Raw genomic sequence first — 17922 nt, forward strand, 5'->3', positions numbered from 1 at the left:
TTTAATTTTAACTTTTAGCTTTATTTAATTGTTTTCTTTATATCCCAATCATAGTCCCCATCCTCCTCTCCTCCTCATCCCCCTTCCATTTTACCCCATTGCCCCTCAGAAAAGGGGGACTCTCACTAACCCATCCCAGTACTTCAAGTTGCCTCAAGACTGAGCACATCCTCTTCCATGGTGGCCTGGCAAGTACTTACCACAAATCCAGCCCTACAGAAGATACTAGAAGAAAAACTCCAACCTAAAGAGACTAACTACACAGAAAATAAATAACCCCACATTAGCAAAACCAAAAGAAAAGAAGCATGTACACACACACACACACACACACACACACACACACACACATATAAACTCTATTACCACCAACATAAAAAAAATAAATTAAATTAACAACCAGTGGTCATTAATATCTCTCAATATAAATGATCTCAAAAACAGGTCCAGTAAAAATAGGACCTATCATTCTGCATACAAGAAATATACCTCAGCAATAAAAATAGACATTACCTCAGATAAAGGACTGGAAAAGGTTTTCCAAGCAAATGGACTCAAGAAGCAAGCTAGAGTAGCCATTCTAGTATCTAATAAAATAGACTTTCAACCAAAATTAATCAAATGAGATGTGGAAACACACTTCATTCATACTCTTCAAAGGAAAAAAAAATCCACCAAGATGATGTCTCAATCCTGAACATCTATGCCCCAAATACGAGGGTATCCATATTAGTAAAAGAAGCACTACTAACCTTAAATCATATACATGAATAGTGGGAGACTGCAAACTCCACTTTCTCCAATGGACAGATCAAGACAGAAACTAAATGGGGAAATAAAGACCTAACAGACATCATGAATCAAATGGACCTAACAGATATCGACAGAACATTTCACCCAAACACAAGAGAATATACCTTCTTCTCAGCACCTCACAGAACATTCTCCAAAACTAACCATATACTCACTCACAAAGCAAGCCTCAACAAATACAAAAAGACTGAAATAACTCCTTGTATCTTATCAGACAACCAATGTTGGAACCCAACAACAACAGAAACAACAAAAAGCCTACAAACTCATGGAAACTGAACAACTCCCTACTCAATGTCCACTGGGTCAGGAAAGAAATAAAGAAAGAAACCAAAAACTTTCTAGAATTCAATGACAATGAAGGCACAATATCTCAAACTTAAGGGACACAATTAATGCAGTGCAAAGAGGAAAGCTCATAGCACTAAGTGCCTTCATAGAGAAATTGTAGAGTTCTCATACTAGCAATTTAGAAGAATACCTAAGAGCTCAGAACAAAAAGAAGCAGACACATCCAAGAGGAGGAGACTGCAGGAAATAATCACACTCAGGGCTGAAGTCAATAACTTAGAAACAAAGAGAACAAAACAAAGAATCAACCAAGAGTTGGTTCTTTGAGAAAATCAACAAGATAGACCCCTCATCAGACTAACTAAAACACAGAAAGACAGTATCCAAATCAACAAAAGCAGAAATGAAAACGAGGAGAGAACAACAGACCCTGAAGAAATCCAGGAAATCATTGGATATTACTTCAAAAAGCCTGAATTCCACAAAATTTTAAAACCTAACAGAAATGGACAATTTTCTTGATGGATTTCACCTATCAAAGCTAAATCAAGATCAGATAAACAATGTGAACAGACTTATAACCCCTAAGAAAGTAGAAACAGTCAGCAAAATTCTCCCAACATGATTTCCTTGTTTTTAAGTGCTGAATAGTATTCCATTGAAATTTGCAGGCAAAGGTGGAAACTAGACAAGATTATCCTGAGTGAGGTATTCCAGAAGCAGAAAGACACACATGTTATATACTGAATTATAAGTGAATATTAGAATACAATATAGGATAAACACACTAAAATCTGTACACCTAAAGAAGCTAAGCAAGGAGGAGGACTCTGGGTAAGATGATCAATCCTCATTCAGAAAGGCAAATGGGATAGAGGGAGAAAACAGGGAACAGGACAGGAACCTACCATAGAGGGCCTCTGAAAGGCTCTATCCTGCAGATATTGAGACTCCTAACCAAACTTTGGGGAGAGTGCAGGGAATCTTATGAAAGAAGGGGGAAATGAAAGACGGGGGGGGGGGCAGGATATCCATAAGGAGAACAATAGAACCAAAAAATCTGGAAACAGTGGTCTTTTCTGAGACTGATACTCCAACCAAGGACTATTTGTGAAGATAACCTAGAACCCTTGCACAGATGTAGCCCATGGCAGCTCAGTGTCCAAGTGGGTGTCCTAGTAGTGGGAACAGGGGCTGTCTCTGACATGAACTCAGTGGCTAGCTCTTTGATCACCTCCCCCTGATAGGGGATCAGCCTTACCAGGCCACAGAGGAAGACAATGCAGCCAGTCCTGATAAGACCTGATAGGCTAGGGTCAAAGGGAAGGGGAGGAGGATCTCCACTATCAGTGGACTGGAGGAGGGGCATGGGAGGAAAAAGGAAGTGAGGGTGGGATAGGGAAGGAATGAGGAAGGGAGTTATAGCTGGGATACAAAGTGAATAAATTGTAATAAATAGATAGATAGATAAATACATAAATGTAAAAAAGATTTTTCCCAATCATAAACAACAACAACAACAACAACAACAACAAAAAAACAACCCAGGACCAGATGGTTTTAGTATAGAATTCTACCAGACTTTCAAAGAAGAGCTAAAAACAATACACCTCAAGCTATTCCACAAAATAGAAATAGAAAGGACATTACCAAACTCATTCTATGAAGCCACCATCACCCTGAGACCTAAACCACACAAAGACTCAACAAAGAAAGAAAATTTCAGACTATTTTCCCTGATGAACATTGATGCAAAAATGCTCAATTAAATATTTGCAAACCAAATTCAAGAACACATGAGATACATCATCCACCATGATCAAGTACACTTCATTTCAGGGATGCAGGGATGGTTCAATATACTAAAATCCATTAATGTAATCCACCATATAAACAAACTGAAAGAAAATGATCATGTGATAATCTCATTAAATGCAGAAAAAGCCTTTGACAAAATCCAACACCCCTTCATGATAAAAGTCTTGAAAATATCAGCGATAGAATGTCCATACCTAAACATAATGAAAGCAATAAATAGCAAGCTGATAGCCAACATCAAATTAAATTGAGAGAAACTAAAACAATTCTGCCCCATGAATTTAAGTCTTCTTAGAGAGAGTTCTAAATCTCCGTTCTCTGTCTCACACCTGGAAGTAATCCAATGGTAAGCCTGTTGGGAGCAGGTTTGACTTTGTTGTATTCTACTCAGTAACAGATTTCTTGAGATGTTGGTTATGAATTAAAAAAGTGGCCTCTAAATATCTGTTACTTAAAGCATACAAATATAATGGCCATGCGAATATAAATCATATGCCAAAATATCCATGACATAGTTGGTTATAAAATATAATCAGAATCCCAGCTGTCTGAATTCCATGTATGAATGTAGAAATCAAATAATTCCAACATTTCAAGATCCAGCTGCCATTTAAAGGTAATCTTTTCCTTATTTAACTCTGACATTAATTAAACAGAATAGAGAACTCTACAAGAAAGTAAACCCTTTCATTTTCCTAAATCAATCAGACAGAACTATTGAGAGTACATAAAAGATAATGGGGATTTTTGTACTTGAATTATGCTAATGCAACATCATCATAATGCATGGTTATAGGTTAATTTAGTCACCAGTCATCTTATTACTAGCAGTAATTTATTCCATATCTCACAGAGCTAGATCCCATCTTCAATAAATTTCATTGAAACAAGCATCATTTCTGTAACACACACACACATTGCCAATACAATTTCTTTTTCAGTTTGAAGTTAGTACAGATAAACATTTTCCCAACATGAGCTGACTTCATCTAAGGATCTTTGTATCTGTTTTAATATTCCTCTTTTGGGTTTTTCTGTATTTAGAAAATTAAGCTGGTCTAACCTCAAGGTAAACTAACATAAATGACAGATGCTATTACCCATATCTCCTGCATGGTCCATAGAAATCCCATGGGAATCTCTTCTGCAAGGAAGCTCTGTGTTCAGGAAAAGGTCAGCTTTGGTCACCTGCTCTGTTTTGGTTATTTTTCTCGTTCCATGTTATATAACCATAAGCATACAATCAAATCAGACAAGTGGGAGGCAGAGTTTCCTAACTGTGTTAGAAGAGACTAATCTTCATATTACAGCCTATGGCCCTTTTTAAATATTTGAGAGATAGTAGAGAAAGGGTTCTTTTGTCACTGTGACTCAGGGGCAAGTGTCCTCTGATGACTTGTCCTGTGATCCTGGAAGTAGTTCAGAGGGACACATTTACTTACAAAGGCCTTTAGTGGTTTAAATTAAGACACAAGAAATCCTAAATGACACTTGAGATGCACCTGAGAGAGACAAGTGTTTGTAGATATTGATATATGCATAAATTAAATACTGTGCAGAGTTTAGTCAGAGAGAAATACTAGGAAGCACAATGCCTCTCATTGCAAATTGCAAATACTCTCTTAGTTATGTTCTTAAAAGATCCTGACATTTAACATATTGGTGAATGTGCAATTTGATGATTAGTGCTGGGCAGTTTCCTAGAAGATCTTATCGTTAGTTTTAAAACTTCCTCTTTCACCAGAGAATTCTGGAGGCAAACACAAGAGCAGAAAAGCAGAACTACTCCAAAGTGACGCTGTCCTGCTTAATAACCACAATACCTCAAAGCGACAATGACTAAACCTCACCAGTTAAGTTGAGGTATTGGGTTCTTATTGGTCGAATTAAAAAACAATATTTACATGTAGTGATTTTCCATGGTCTTAACTCCCATTCATAGCCATGTACCCAAATGAACATGAAAACAACATATTATACTATAAAAGAATAGATGGTATTTTAGCTTATGCCTTTATTTCTTATCTCTTTTCTCCAAATGATAATGAAGATCTCATTTGCCATGCATAGACACTTACATTCCCCTTTCTGAGGACATTTCTGATAGTGTTGGTTTAAGAGAGAGATGCCATTTATTTAAAAGTTTGCCTTATTAATCTACAGCTGTCAGTAAATATCTAAATTATCTGCTTGGCTAATTTGTCTATATGGCCTAAGAAAGACTAGCTGCCACATTCAATCCAAGGAGTTGATAAATATATGAATATTTATAAGAACATCAATATTGACATTGTCTTACAATCATGCTTGAAGCTAAATAAAAATTTAAGTAAATTACAGTATAGTAGGGTAAGTTAAAAATAAATGTACAGATTCATTGACAACATCTGTGCAAATATTGTGGACAAAACATTTAAAAAGAAATTTACACAAAAAAAGTAGACAAATTTATCAAATGTTGATAAATTTTCAAAGACAGTATAAAAGTACACAAAACATGGAAAAGAGAACGAATTTTTTTTTTAAATAGCCACTATGCCCATACAAACAGTGCACAATTACTACATTTATATTTCAGAATGATGGAAACCAGAGACATAAAACAATTCAGTAACAAACAGCAAAGAAAGTTTCACCAATCACAAAGAAGAAAGACATTCTCTTGGGGATGAAAACACAGATGCTCAACTCCTCCCCTACCCATACACACAGAGAAAAATCAAAGCAAATGCAAACGTTGTCTACAGCAACACAGGACAGACAGGTGGGAAGCATTTGGTATGCTGCATCACAGGAAGTCAATCACGATTGGCTAACGATGATGGTACCTGGCTCTGTTGTAGGTCGCTGGCTTGCCTGAGAGGAGTAACTGAAGGAGGAGGAACTCCTGACGTAGATGCAGACCGGCCTAGCTTGCAGCTTACTTTAGGTTCTGTGGACAGGGGAGAGACAGAACATTAGCTGAGCAATATCCGTGGTGCTGGAGTGGTGCTTTGCCCCACTCCTGTTTTGTGACATGTGGGAAAGTAGAGAATGCTTTCAGTGTTGGCTAATAATTATCCTGGGGATAAACATTTTTATAACTACTCATTCCCACAGGCACTTTATTAGCAGATGAGTTCCTGGGGAGCACAGAGAGACTCCCTTCAAGCACAGGCTTTGTTTCTCTGCACAATTTACCACATCAGAATGAGTTTCCATGGAAGAAAAGATACCCCATTCGGGAGAAAAGCAAGTGACCCTGTTAGGACGGATGAGATTCATTTTCACTTTTAGTTCCTAGGACTCCATGGCCTCAATATGTCTTATATGCCTTCTCAAATTAACTACTCCCCCCTCTTCCTCCCTCCCTTCTCCCTTCTTATTCTTTATCATGCACAGTGATCTGGCTCTACGTTCCCTCGAGTTGTTTACACGCATTAACTTTCCATCAAATCAGGGCTCACTGTTCCCTGAGACTGGTAACCATCCTTTGATCTTGCTTCCTTTCCCATCTTCCAAATCTTTAGTATGCATTCAACGTTTACTCTACTTCCTGTACTTTTGAGAATTTTTTTTATTGGCAGAAAACATAAAGTATTTTTTAATCACACACACACACACACACACAAAACCATGAAAACTCACAAAAATGAGCTCAGCATTCTTCTAAATCCAATGAACACAGAATATGTTGTATGACCCAGTTTTGAGGCCTAGCTTCACTCCACATTGATGCAATAATTCTCTCTCAAAGGGTTATGACACTCTTAGACCCTCTTTGGAAAACTTCAGCTTTGAGTATATGATTTGAACTGAGGCTATTTGTTACCTATGTTATATGAGAAGGTAGGTAAAGTCTCACTGTATGTTATAATCTAACCTTGTTCACCAGGAAGCAAAAATCCATGGGGAATTACATAGGGAATCACATTTTATCACATTAAATAGCAGGTAAATCTTCCATCAGAGGTTTTGGTCAGTAATGTCTCTATGAGAAATCATTGTGTCCCTATATCCCCTTCTCTGGTAAAAAAGTTCATAATTTTTTTTTTATTATAACTTCTCACATACTTTTTTTTTTTTACTTCAAGGTTCCTCTCACATTTATAATGATAAAATTATTTGATAAAAAAAGAGACTTTAAATCACACTTTAAGGCCTTTTATACCATCTAATAAAAGGATTAATTTCCACTACTGAGATTTTTCAATCCAAACCTGATTTAATCAGCGTCTTATCCAGTCACGGATCTCTCCACTAGGCAGGATAAACATCACTACCACCCAAATAAGTGACAGATTTTATTGTGAATGGGAAGCCGAGCTTTGCCCCTGGAAGGCAGTCCAGATCATGCCAAGGTGACTCCACCCACTTATATGCCTAAACCATCTGCCGTCTGTCCATTGCACATAGCAATTTAAACTACCAGTGAGCCACTCTATTGGTCACTCTGCGTTAAGGTCACTCAACAGTCAAATGTTTGACATTAGTTTACAACATGTGTGTTATGACTATTACCTGCAGATTCGGACTGAGATTATTCCCACAAATCATTATGTATATATATATATATATACATATACATATATATGTATATATATTATATATAATATATATGTTATAAATGTATATATATATGTAGATACACATGTCCCCCTCTCTCTTTCATACACACACACACACACACACACACACACACACACACACACACAGAGTAACCCTCATGCTTTCTGTTGGTGTGGTTTCCATCCCTCATTTTGTCTCCATTTAGTGGCCTGTATAGCTCAAATGCACTTGAAATTTACTGAGGTATCCATGGGAGAAGAGAGATGACACAAATCTTTACATGGTCACTGGGGTTTCTCAGGGATAAGAGTTATACAATACCAACCTAAAATACCTAGAAAATATTTTTGTTGTATTGACTCTCTTAGAGACTAGAATCTAGTCTTAAGGCATCAAAATTAAATTGTCGGGATCTCTGATCTTTGAAAATGAAATACTCTCTCAGACTTACTGAGAATGGAATACTCTTTCATTCCAATTTGAATATAATTTCTTTTGGTTGGGGGGGGGCTCTAAAACAATGAGTCTAGTCTGGGAAGAAATATAAGGTAGAGTTCAAGAAACATTTGTTTCATCAAGAGGTTAATTATGAGCTAGAGGGCAACTAGTTATTTTATAAGGGGGGGGGGGGTCGGGGAATCCCTTCCTTTGAAAACTCTACCAATAGTGCTACTCAAGAGAAGTTGATGTAGCTTGTGAAATTTCAGTGAAGATTCAGGATAACAAGCAGAAGAACAAGAGCAATATAGGAGACTCAGAAACAGAGAAGATGGGCAGGAGAGGGAGAAAAGGAAGAAGGTCTGGAACAGAAATCTTTTCCTCTTAAAAGGGCGAAGATGAGACACAATTATTTTCTGAAACATACAAAATTCACTGAGTACTTAACTGAAGAAAAACAAAACAAAACAAAACAAAATCAAACGGACAAACAACAAAAACCTTGCGATTATGGCCAGTGATGTCCTTCCAGTTCTCTCTCTGTCTCCTTCCTTTTTTCCCTCTTGAAGTGTCCCTGAACATTGATATAGGAGAATCCCCAGGAGGAGGGCACTGTTTTATTGTTGATTGATGGTCTTTGCTTTCAGAAAGGCAGATGACTACTTGCATGGCCTTAACAGATAAGCCCATTTTCTCTTAAACAAATAAATAGATAAATAAATAAATGATAGATCTTACTTTCATCTAGCATCAAAGAAGAAAAATCAGTCAAACTTGGGTGCCTATATTTTCTCCATTTTGATATTCCTTTCTGCAGGACGTGTACTAAGAGAGACATGCCCTGGTCCCCAAGTCAGTTCTACTGCTCAAAACTGCCCATCAGTAGCTCAACACTACATTGAGTGTATGGAGTAGCCTTCCCCTAGTACATCACACTGTGTTTACTACAGACTGTTATCTCTGCAGAAGATAATTTTGAAATTAATATGTATGTTATTTGAGATGAATTAGCAACTTAATAATAATGAGATCTTGTGATATGTTCCAAATACTTTTTAAAACTTTTGCTACCTATCATAGAAAAAAAATATTAAGATGAGCTCAAGCTACAAACTAAATCTAATTTGTATGCACATTAATTTGTATACATTAATAATGTATATTAATGAATTTTAATAACTTGTTTTTAATTACTGAGTTTCATTTAACCCAGTTGTGATTGGCTACTAGGCGAGTCCTGAACTCTTGAGCCTCCTGCTTCACCATCCTGTTTGAGATGTTAAAATGTGTGCCGCAAACCTAGCATTATACACCAGATGGGACAAGCTAGTATAGAATATTTTTCAAGAATGAAGGCATCTTCATCTATATCATTGTAAATTTAATAACTTTACCTCATGTCACACTGTACTTGATTTTTACATTTTTGTTATTGTGAAAACGGCAGCTTTTTGAGCGTGTGTTCGTGTGTGCACATAGGCATACTCACAAGCATGTGTCTCCATGTGAAGGTGAGTATACAGTAATATGTAGGTTCCCGTGCACATATACACATGCGTGTGGTGGCCAAAGGAGAGTCTCACTTGCTGTTCCTCGGGTGCCTTCTACCTTATTATTATTAATATTATTATTATTTAAGATGGTGTCCCTAACTGGCCTGGAGCTTGCTATTAGGCTAGACAGGCTGGCTAGGCAGCCTTAGGGATGGTCTTGTCCCCTCCCCCAGATTCTGGGATTAAGGGTCCACACCACTACACCAGCTTTTATTTTAAATAGATTCTGGGGGTCAAACGCAAGTCCTGATGTTTGCGTGGCAACCGTTTTCATGACTGAGCCACCTTTCAAGTCAACGGTTCTGTTCTGTTTCGTTTTTCTTGTTTCTTTAAGATCAGATATTTTGGTAGATCCGTGAGTAGGTGATAGACCTGAGTGTTATGGCTGTTGCACAGAAAAGAAGACAAATCTGAAATTGCTATCACCATTTTGTGACCCTGGAGTAAGGGGGAAGTGTCTCCAATTTGTCTGTCATGGAAGAAGATATTGTCTCTCTCTTTATCTAGATTCCCAGGGAATTTTCCTCTGAGGAAGCAGCAGAGATGCAGGCAGCTTTGGTTGACTCCCAGTATCCTGAACTAGCTGGCTTCAGTGTTCTCTGAAGGGTTAAATAATACAGTCACTCTGACTACTGTGATGGGTAATAGCTAGGAGTATCAGAAACCTGATAAAACCTAAATTCCAAATAATATTGATGTGTGATATTTGTGATCTGAGAATGAATGTTGACAGTTCTCAGGCTGTTGTATATAAGAGAAAGGGAATCATACACATATCCTGGTGCAAATGCTTATTACATTCCTTCTAGGGATCTGAGGATTTAAGGTCTCTGTTCTCCCATTCTCTTCTGAAAGAATATAAAGCACACTGTTTCCTGTAATGAAGACATTCAAGATTCTGTAGCTTCTTACAGTGTGGCATGAACACATTTCCCTTTGTCAGCCTCTTTTGGAATAATCTATAATTTTCAAAACACCCCAGACATCTATGTCCCTTCAGATGAATGCAAGATGAACTTTCATTTAAAAAAGTTTATTTATCTCAAATTCTTAAATATATATGTTGAAAACAACATATACAAATATATTTAATCTTATATAAAGATACCATGTAAGGCAAATCTATCAGTTGAGGCATGAAACTCAAAAGTATATGATAAATTGAATCAGGATGGAATACACACACACACACACACATACACACACACACACATAGGCAGGTGAGTAGAAATTTCATTTTGTGTTATGAAATTTAAACAATAGTAAATTAATGAATAAATCACTTCCCTTTCATCTCCTTGATTTTAGCAACAAACTAAATTTCAACTATTAAAATAATAATGTATTCTGCTACAGAATAACAAAGTAGAAGAAAATTTAAGTTTTTCACATCACTTAACTTGTTGATGAAAAACTATTTCTGTCCGAAAATTAAAATTAAAAATGGCCATAATACTAATGGTATTTCCTTTTTATCCCAGTGGATTTTGTAGTGGGCTAATGAGCAAACATGAAAGTTTGAGAAGGTATTATGAATTTCATGCTCTACTAGAAACATATAAATGGAAACGGTGTGTTGTACTTCAATGACTTACGTCTCTATGCTGCTACCTTAATGACTCTTACAAATATCAGCAAAGCAGCTTCCTTCAACCTGATTCCCATAACAGACCATTCTTGTTTACTCTACAGCAGAAGTTCCAGGGACCCTAATATCTTTTAGGTATCAGAGAGTGATCTCAAATCTCTATTTATAAAACTATTAGGAATTATTATTCACTTATTGAAGGATGCATCAAAACCCCAAGAGAGATGCTCAAACCTGCTGTTACTTAAGTCTATCATAGTAGAAATAGCAAACTGTCCATGTGCTGCTTTGTTCCCTGACCCACAGGCTTGGGTAAGTGACAAATATTTTCTTGAAAATTAATTCAGAGATTCCATTGGTCCAAAGAAGATAACCGGCAACATTTGTTCAAAACAGTATATCAAGCGTTCAGGCAAAAAACTAATTTCGAACACCATAAAATCTATCACCATGAGCTCGAGAATAGCCAGCGTCTGGAGGCTTTTCTTATGAGATCAGTGTAAGTATTAATGGACGTAATATATTGATTTTATAATGGAATGCCTCAGCCTATGAGAATAAGCACTGCACTTAGGACAGTCTTAGTGAACTGATACTTTCTAGGCACATGAGGTTATAAATCACAGTAAGTGAAAGTTGTGCTTTGTGGATCAAGAGACAGTGATGGATTTTAGCATGACAAAATTAGGATAAGTGTATTGATATGAGAAACATTCTGCCTAACCTTTAATATACTACTTGATCTCAATGTTCATTGAGCTTGAGAAGGATACTGAAGAGGAGTGTACACAATTATGTAAAAAGGCCACTTAAATATTCTTCCCCCATTAACTACTTATCTATCGATGGCTGAATTTCCTTCTTATGTTTAACCTTAGCATGGTAATGAGTGGTCTCTGCTTGGAATTCATTAAGTGTTTATGAAACAAATTAATTCAAACCATATTTTAAAGAAGGTGAATATAAAATGAGTTATTTTATACCTCATATTTATAAAATTGAATTTTCTCCATTAAAAAAAATTTCTCACATTTCTTGAGAAAAATAGTGCCAAAATATACTGTGAAACCTTCAAATTTAAGAAGGGAGAGAATGAGACAGCAAGAGCTAGAGCACTGGGAGGGGGGTGAAAAAGGGAGAGGGAGGAAGGACAGGAAGGAGGGAGGAAGAAAACGTTGATTTGAAGGTTGTAGTTCCTGTCTTGAACAGTAGATGGCAGTGAAAACACCAAGCTTCCTGAACTACTTCCCTTTCAGTGCCTTCTGTTATAATAATGTCTTCCATGATTTTCAAAGAACTAGCTAGCGCGTTCTTTGTGAGTGCTATTGGTACAGTGTACCCCTGGGACCTTTCCAAGGAGAGCCAGGTGCTGCCAATAGGAGCACTATCAAAGAGGGCATCCCTGCAGGGTTGAGGAAGAAACAAGTGCCAGCACAGTCCTCAGGCAGCTCTAGTCTTTTACTGAGACAAGTATAAATCTATCTTCCGTATCAGCTGATGAACTGTCTATGGCTGGTTACTTCTCCTCAAGAGGCTCAATCAAGATTAGCTGGTAAATCCAGGATTTCTTTGACAAGAATGAAATTATTACCAAATGGCCTTTTTCTGTAGTGTTCAGTTATCTCTAGAGGACACAATGTCGTCGTCTGTCCATGGTTTTTAGCGGAAACATTGAGTTTATGCAAGATATATGCATACAAAATAATATGTGTGATGAATTGCTTTAGGGTTCCCATTTATAAAATAGAATTTTCCCCATTTGTTACTGTTTACTATCAGAGAGAGAAGGAAGGAGTTAGGAAGAAAGATAGAGAAAGGAGGGAGGGAAAGACTGAAGAGGAAGGGAATATGATGAGGAGAGGTTCGCTGCCATTATAAATCTGGCCAGGTAAAACTCTAGCCTCTAGCTTAAAACTCCAAGTGGCACCATGGGCAGGTATTCCCTCGAGCACACACAGATATAAGTCAATATCACCCAAATCCTTCAGGCTGCCATCTGGCTGTCGTCATTAATACCTTACTTTTCCCCCAAGTTGGAGTAAGAATGTAATAGCTTAAGGGAAATTCTATAAAACTACGGGAAAGCAACGACCGTTGTGCCATTTTATTGATGCTGCTTTTACCATCAGAGCTCTGGGAAAGCAAGACCTGAACTCCTGGATGTTATGGGTCACCTTCTCCTCATCCTAGGGCCTAAGCTTCTCACAGATGTGTGGGAAGAGTCTGTACTCGCCCAAGTACACACCACTTTCTTGTTTCGTATTTTTGTGAACAACCAGAAACACATGAGTGATTCAGTTGCTTAGACCTTCAGGAATTAACATTAGAGTAGAGTGACACAGTAATGCAATCAGCCACAAACACCTCCTGCTTGGTTACAGAAACAGAAATTGCATAGGCCAAAGAGCAAAGAAAACATTTATCCTTTGGTTTTATAAGGCATGCCATTTGGGACAGCATATTTATCTCCATAATTCTGTTGCCCTCGGTTTAGGAGGATGATAAATTATAGGCTCCTGTTGATCACATAAGCCCCGGTTTTAAAATCCATAAATGGCTTCCTGTCATTTTAAGGTAAGTCTCAAATCACAAATGCAAACTCTGAGCTGACTCTCTGCCTTCCTTTTAGCCCTTGTATAATATGGGACAGCCGAACTTAAAGACATAGCCCTTCCCAGCCCTCTTGTTTGCATGTAATTCCTACTAATTAGCCTTGAGGCCTTAATCTCTGCATCATCAGAATGCCAGACAACATGCTCCAATGGAAGTGCTGTGGTTAGATATTTACTTCCGCCATTAATCACGCCATACCCCCGCCACTAGCCTCCATCACATACTCAACACTGAATAAATTATAGGACAAGGGCTACACTGAAATTAAAAAACCTGAAAGTCTGTTCCTTATTTTGAAAATGATACTGGACAAAACACAATCCTCAAAATCACAGACTTTTGTTTGAGGCTTCATATTTTTTAAAAGAACATTTAAGAACACTAGCCCATACATGTGAACATGTATGGGCTTTTGTGAAGTAGATATGACATAATATCAAATTTAATACATTATATACAATGTATAGACTATAACATATATTGTATATGGCATTATTTCAAGTGTACCATAAAAATCCACAGAGGTAATTAGGCTCAATTCTGTAATTTGGGTTAAATATTGTTTGTAAAAATTTAAAATAAATTTTTTAATTGTCTTGAATTCTATTTTCTTAAACTAGTGTATTGAACTGCTTTTTTACACATATAAAACCTTATATATAATCAGAAAATGTCTTAGTTTCTATTGCTGTGATAAAATATTTTGACCAGAAGCCATTTGGAAAAGAAAGGATTTATTTCATCTTATTCTACAGCCGAGTCCATCCCTGCAGGAAGTCAGGATAGAGAGAGAAAGGGCAGGACTATGGAGGCAGCACTGATGGAGAGGCCATGAGGAGCACTGCTTACTGGCTCACTACTTATGGCCTGCTTCTTTATAAACTCTGGGACCACAAGCCCAGAGCGGGCACCACCCCACAATAAGCTGGCCCTTCATCACCAATTTTCAATCAAGAAAGCACACCACAGGGTTGCCCACAAGTGAATCTTGTGGGTGCATCTTCTCAACCCTTTTGCAAAAATGACTCTAGCTGGTGTCAAGTTGACATAAAGCAAGGTAGCAGAGAAAACCATGTCATTCTTTTCTGTGTGCAAATTGAGTTTCGTTTGTCTGGTTCTTTCTATTACATATATCACAGGCTGGAGCTTAGTGTTTCTGTTTTTGATAACAGGAAATCATTTGTTTTGGGGCTGCAGAAATGGCTCAGTAGTTAAGTGTACTTCATGCCCTTTCAGAGGACTTGAGTTTGGTCCCCAAGCTAGGCCACTTGCACCCACCTGTAGCTCCAGAGGATCTGAAGTCCTCCAGCCTCTGTATGAACTTGCACATATGTGGCACACATACACACACACACACACACACACCCCACAAATAAACTACTTTTTTAAAGAAAAAAATTATTCAGTGTATACAAGCTAAAAAAAAAATTGTCATGAGATTGTAGCTTAAACATCCAAATGACTTGATTAATCAAGAATTTGATCATAATTTGAATAAAGTACTTCTCCCTGGCTGTAAAGGCATGTTCCTGGTATAATCAATATCCTTTTCCTTACTTATGGCTCTGTCCCCTGCTGGACATGAAATCTCTGGGCCCATCAAGGGAGAGATGAAGCTTCCCCCCCCCACCTACACAGTAAATAAACACAATCCCACTCTATCGCATATATACGGTCTCACAATACATACATATGTTGTGATATCCAGTCACAATAAATCCACACATATACACCCACACATTCGCACACGATCACATGCATATAGTCATACATATGTTTGATCGCAAGACAGTCAATCATATGTACACAACCACACATACAAGTCACGTGCAAATCACACGTGATCATATACAAATCAAATAAACCCAGTTATCAGAGTCACACACAGAGAGACTCGCACATATAGCACAGTCCACAATGAATCAAACATACAGGGGCACAACCCCATGGAGAGCTCACAAATAAAGCACATATACCGTCACAGAACATTGATACACTCAAATGGCATATAACACCACACAAACACCACACTAAGTCATCCTAAAATCCTGTCTAACGCTGGGTTCTGTCTCTACCTCTAACTGCCCTCTTAGGATAGAGATGAGAGTTCAGATAAGGACACTGACATTTATTTTGTTAACCTCCTCTGCAAGTTCTTCTGTGGCTTGGCTTTTGTCTTGGGCTATGAGCGGGGTTATATTATTTTGTAATTAGCTTTTTGCATTTTATACCCTGTTTACTTCCATTCATAGTCTATTAAGGGGCACTCTGACCACTCACAGTATTTAACACACTCCCATTTCTCCTTTTCTGGTTATTTCCCAGTGCTGCCTCAACTATATCAGGAAAAGCACAAATAATAGCGGTTTTCCGGTTAACACAAATTCTGGCGACAGGCATTACACTTTCTCACAGAGAAATAGTGGATCCGCTGGGAATGTAGCCGACATGACTCTCCAAAGACTCCACATGAGGTTTTGACCATGTGTTTACTACTAGGATTCAAAATGGGAGCGATCAACCCCTGAGCTGAGGCGAGCGTGGGAAGAGCAAAGCAGCAGGAGCAAACAAAGGGTTCCCGGAGGAACTCAGCAAGCGCGGGAAGCGGGAAGAGAAGCCTGTGATGAAAGTTGTCTTCCGGTCCATGAGCCCACGGCACAGAATGGCAGCCTGGAGGGTTGTGAACGCTGCCGAGCCACAGCTGTGCGGGGCTGCTGTGGAGTCAGCAGGAAGCCAGTCGGCAAGGCGCAGCCAAGTCCACCTTAAAGTGAGATCTGCCGGAGTGTCTGCTGCTCTTGTTTCAGAAGCAAAGGGAGCGTTAAGGAACTGGCGGGTCGGTCAGACTCCATGCTCTGAGAAGTAAGATGGTGAGGAAAGAGTTGCGGGACTAGCTCTACATTTTCTTTGTAAATGTGTTCATTAGTAAGCACTCTCTACTTTGCTGTTATTTCCCCTTATTTTACACAGCACAATTAGAGCATTTCATTTGGGAGAAAGAGAGGGAAGTCAAAGAACCCGTGATGCCTCAGTTACCCACGCTCATATTCTCAAGCTCTGTGATTCACTCCTTCATTATTTTTCCCATAGGTCAGTGAGCCAAGTGGTCAGGGTTTTTGCTTTGCTTTGATTCTCTTGTTCAGGCAGCCAGGTGTGGGGTGGTGTTTGTGTGTTGTTGTTGTTGTGTGTGTGAGTATTTGTGTGTGCGGTATTTGTATGTAAGGGGTGTGTGCTGTGTGTGTGCTGTTCATGTGTGTGTGATGTGCACTGATTTATTTTCTTATTAACGTGGGTTGTGTGGCTAAAGTAGCACAGGGTTGCTCATGCTCCCTGAGACTGAGGCCCTGAAGTCCTGTCCAGTAACTTACATCCCATGACATTGGTATATAAGACACATGGTCTACATAGATTCAACGGATGGGAAACTGACCTCACTTCTCAGTAAGAGGCTATGAAGGCAGATTCCAGAGGCCTGAATGCAGGGCTAGGTAACAGCTCCTGTGCCCTAGCATTGCATGAAGGCACAAAGGAAAGGAAAAGAAAGAGAATGTCCTGTAGAAATTATGACATGACACTACAGCAGGTCAACATTAGCTTCTCAAAGACGGTTTTACCCACACAAGTGAGCCACAGCAGTCTAGATCCTCATTTATTATTTTTTGTGCTACTATTTATTATGCCGTTTCCAAATTTAAAAAGGAAGATTCCAGAAGCCCCTGAAATTGCCTTCTCCGGAGCAAGGGGATATCTCCCAGCATCTAGACCTCACATGATATAGAGTAAATACCAACTACTGTTTTCTAATACAATCCAAACTAGTAAATGACTGAGCAAAGGTTGAGTAGGATATTCATCAAAGAGGATAAATTTTTGTGTGTATTTTCTTATGCTTATTTTCCTGTCAGCATAGTTTTATATCCTATCCATTTTACTGGGCAGAACAGAAGTAGTGTGATAAATTAAAAAAAAAATATGTTAGCTGGGTACAGTGGCACATACCTGTAATCTCAGCACTGAAGAAGGCAGAGTCAGGCTTATCTCTGTCAGTTTGAGGCCAGCATGGTCTACAAAGTGAGTCCAGAACAGTAAAGGCAACACAGAGAAACCCTGTCTCAAAAAACTAAAACAAAAACAAACAAAACAAAACAAAACAAAACAAAAAACCCCATAAAAACCACAAAATTTTTTTTACTTAACTTTTATAAAATTCATTGTATGTTTGTGTATGAGCCTGTGTGTGTGTATATATGTGTGTATGAGCAT

General features: G+C 38.2%; 1 protein-coding gene across 2 annotated transcripts in view; it reads right to left on the minus strand.

Annotated features, from left to right (window-relative positions):
* Nyap2 (neuronal tyrosine-phosphorylated phosphoinositide-3-kinase adaptor 2) overlaps positions 1 to 17922 on the minus strand; it is a 237756-nt gene that overhangs the window by 35601 nt on the left and 184233 nt on the right. The window contains exon 6 of one of the 2 annotated variants that reach the window (XM_055616833.1): positions 5751 to 5854. In XM_055616833.1, coding sequence (XP_055472808.1) covers positions 5751 to 5854 — 104 coding nt within the window. Of the gene's footprint in view, positions 1 to 5676; positions 5855 to 17922 lie in introns of those variants that run through there. The other variant, XM_055616834.1, reaches the window with a different exon arrangement.

Source organism: Psammomys obesus, unplaced genomic scaffold (genome assembly GCF_907164565.1).
Source record: "Psammomys obesus unplaced genomic scaffold, mPsaObe1.curated_primary_1811, whole genome shotgun sequence".
NCBI lineage: Eukaryota > Metazoa > Chordata > Mammalia > Rodentia > Muridae > Psammomys > Psammomys obesus.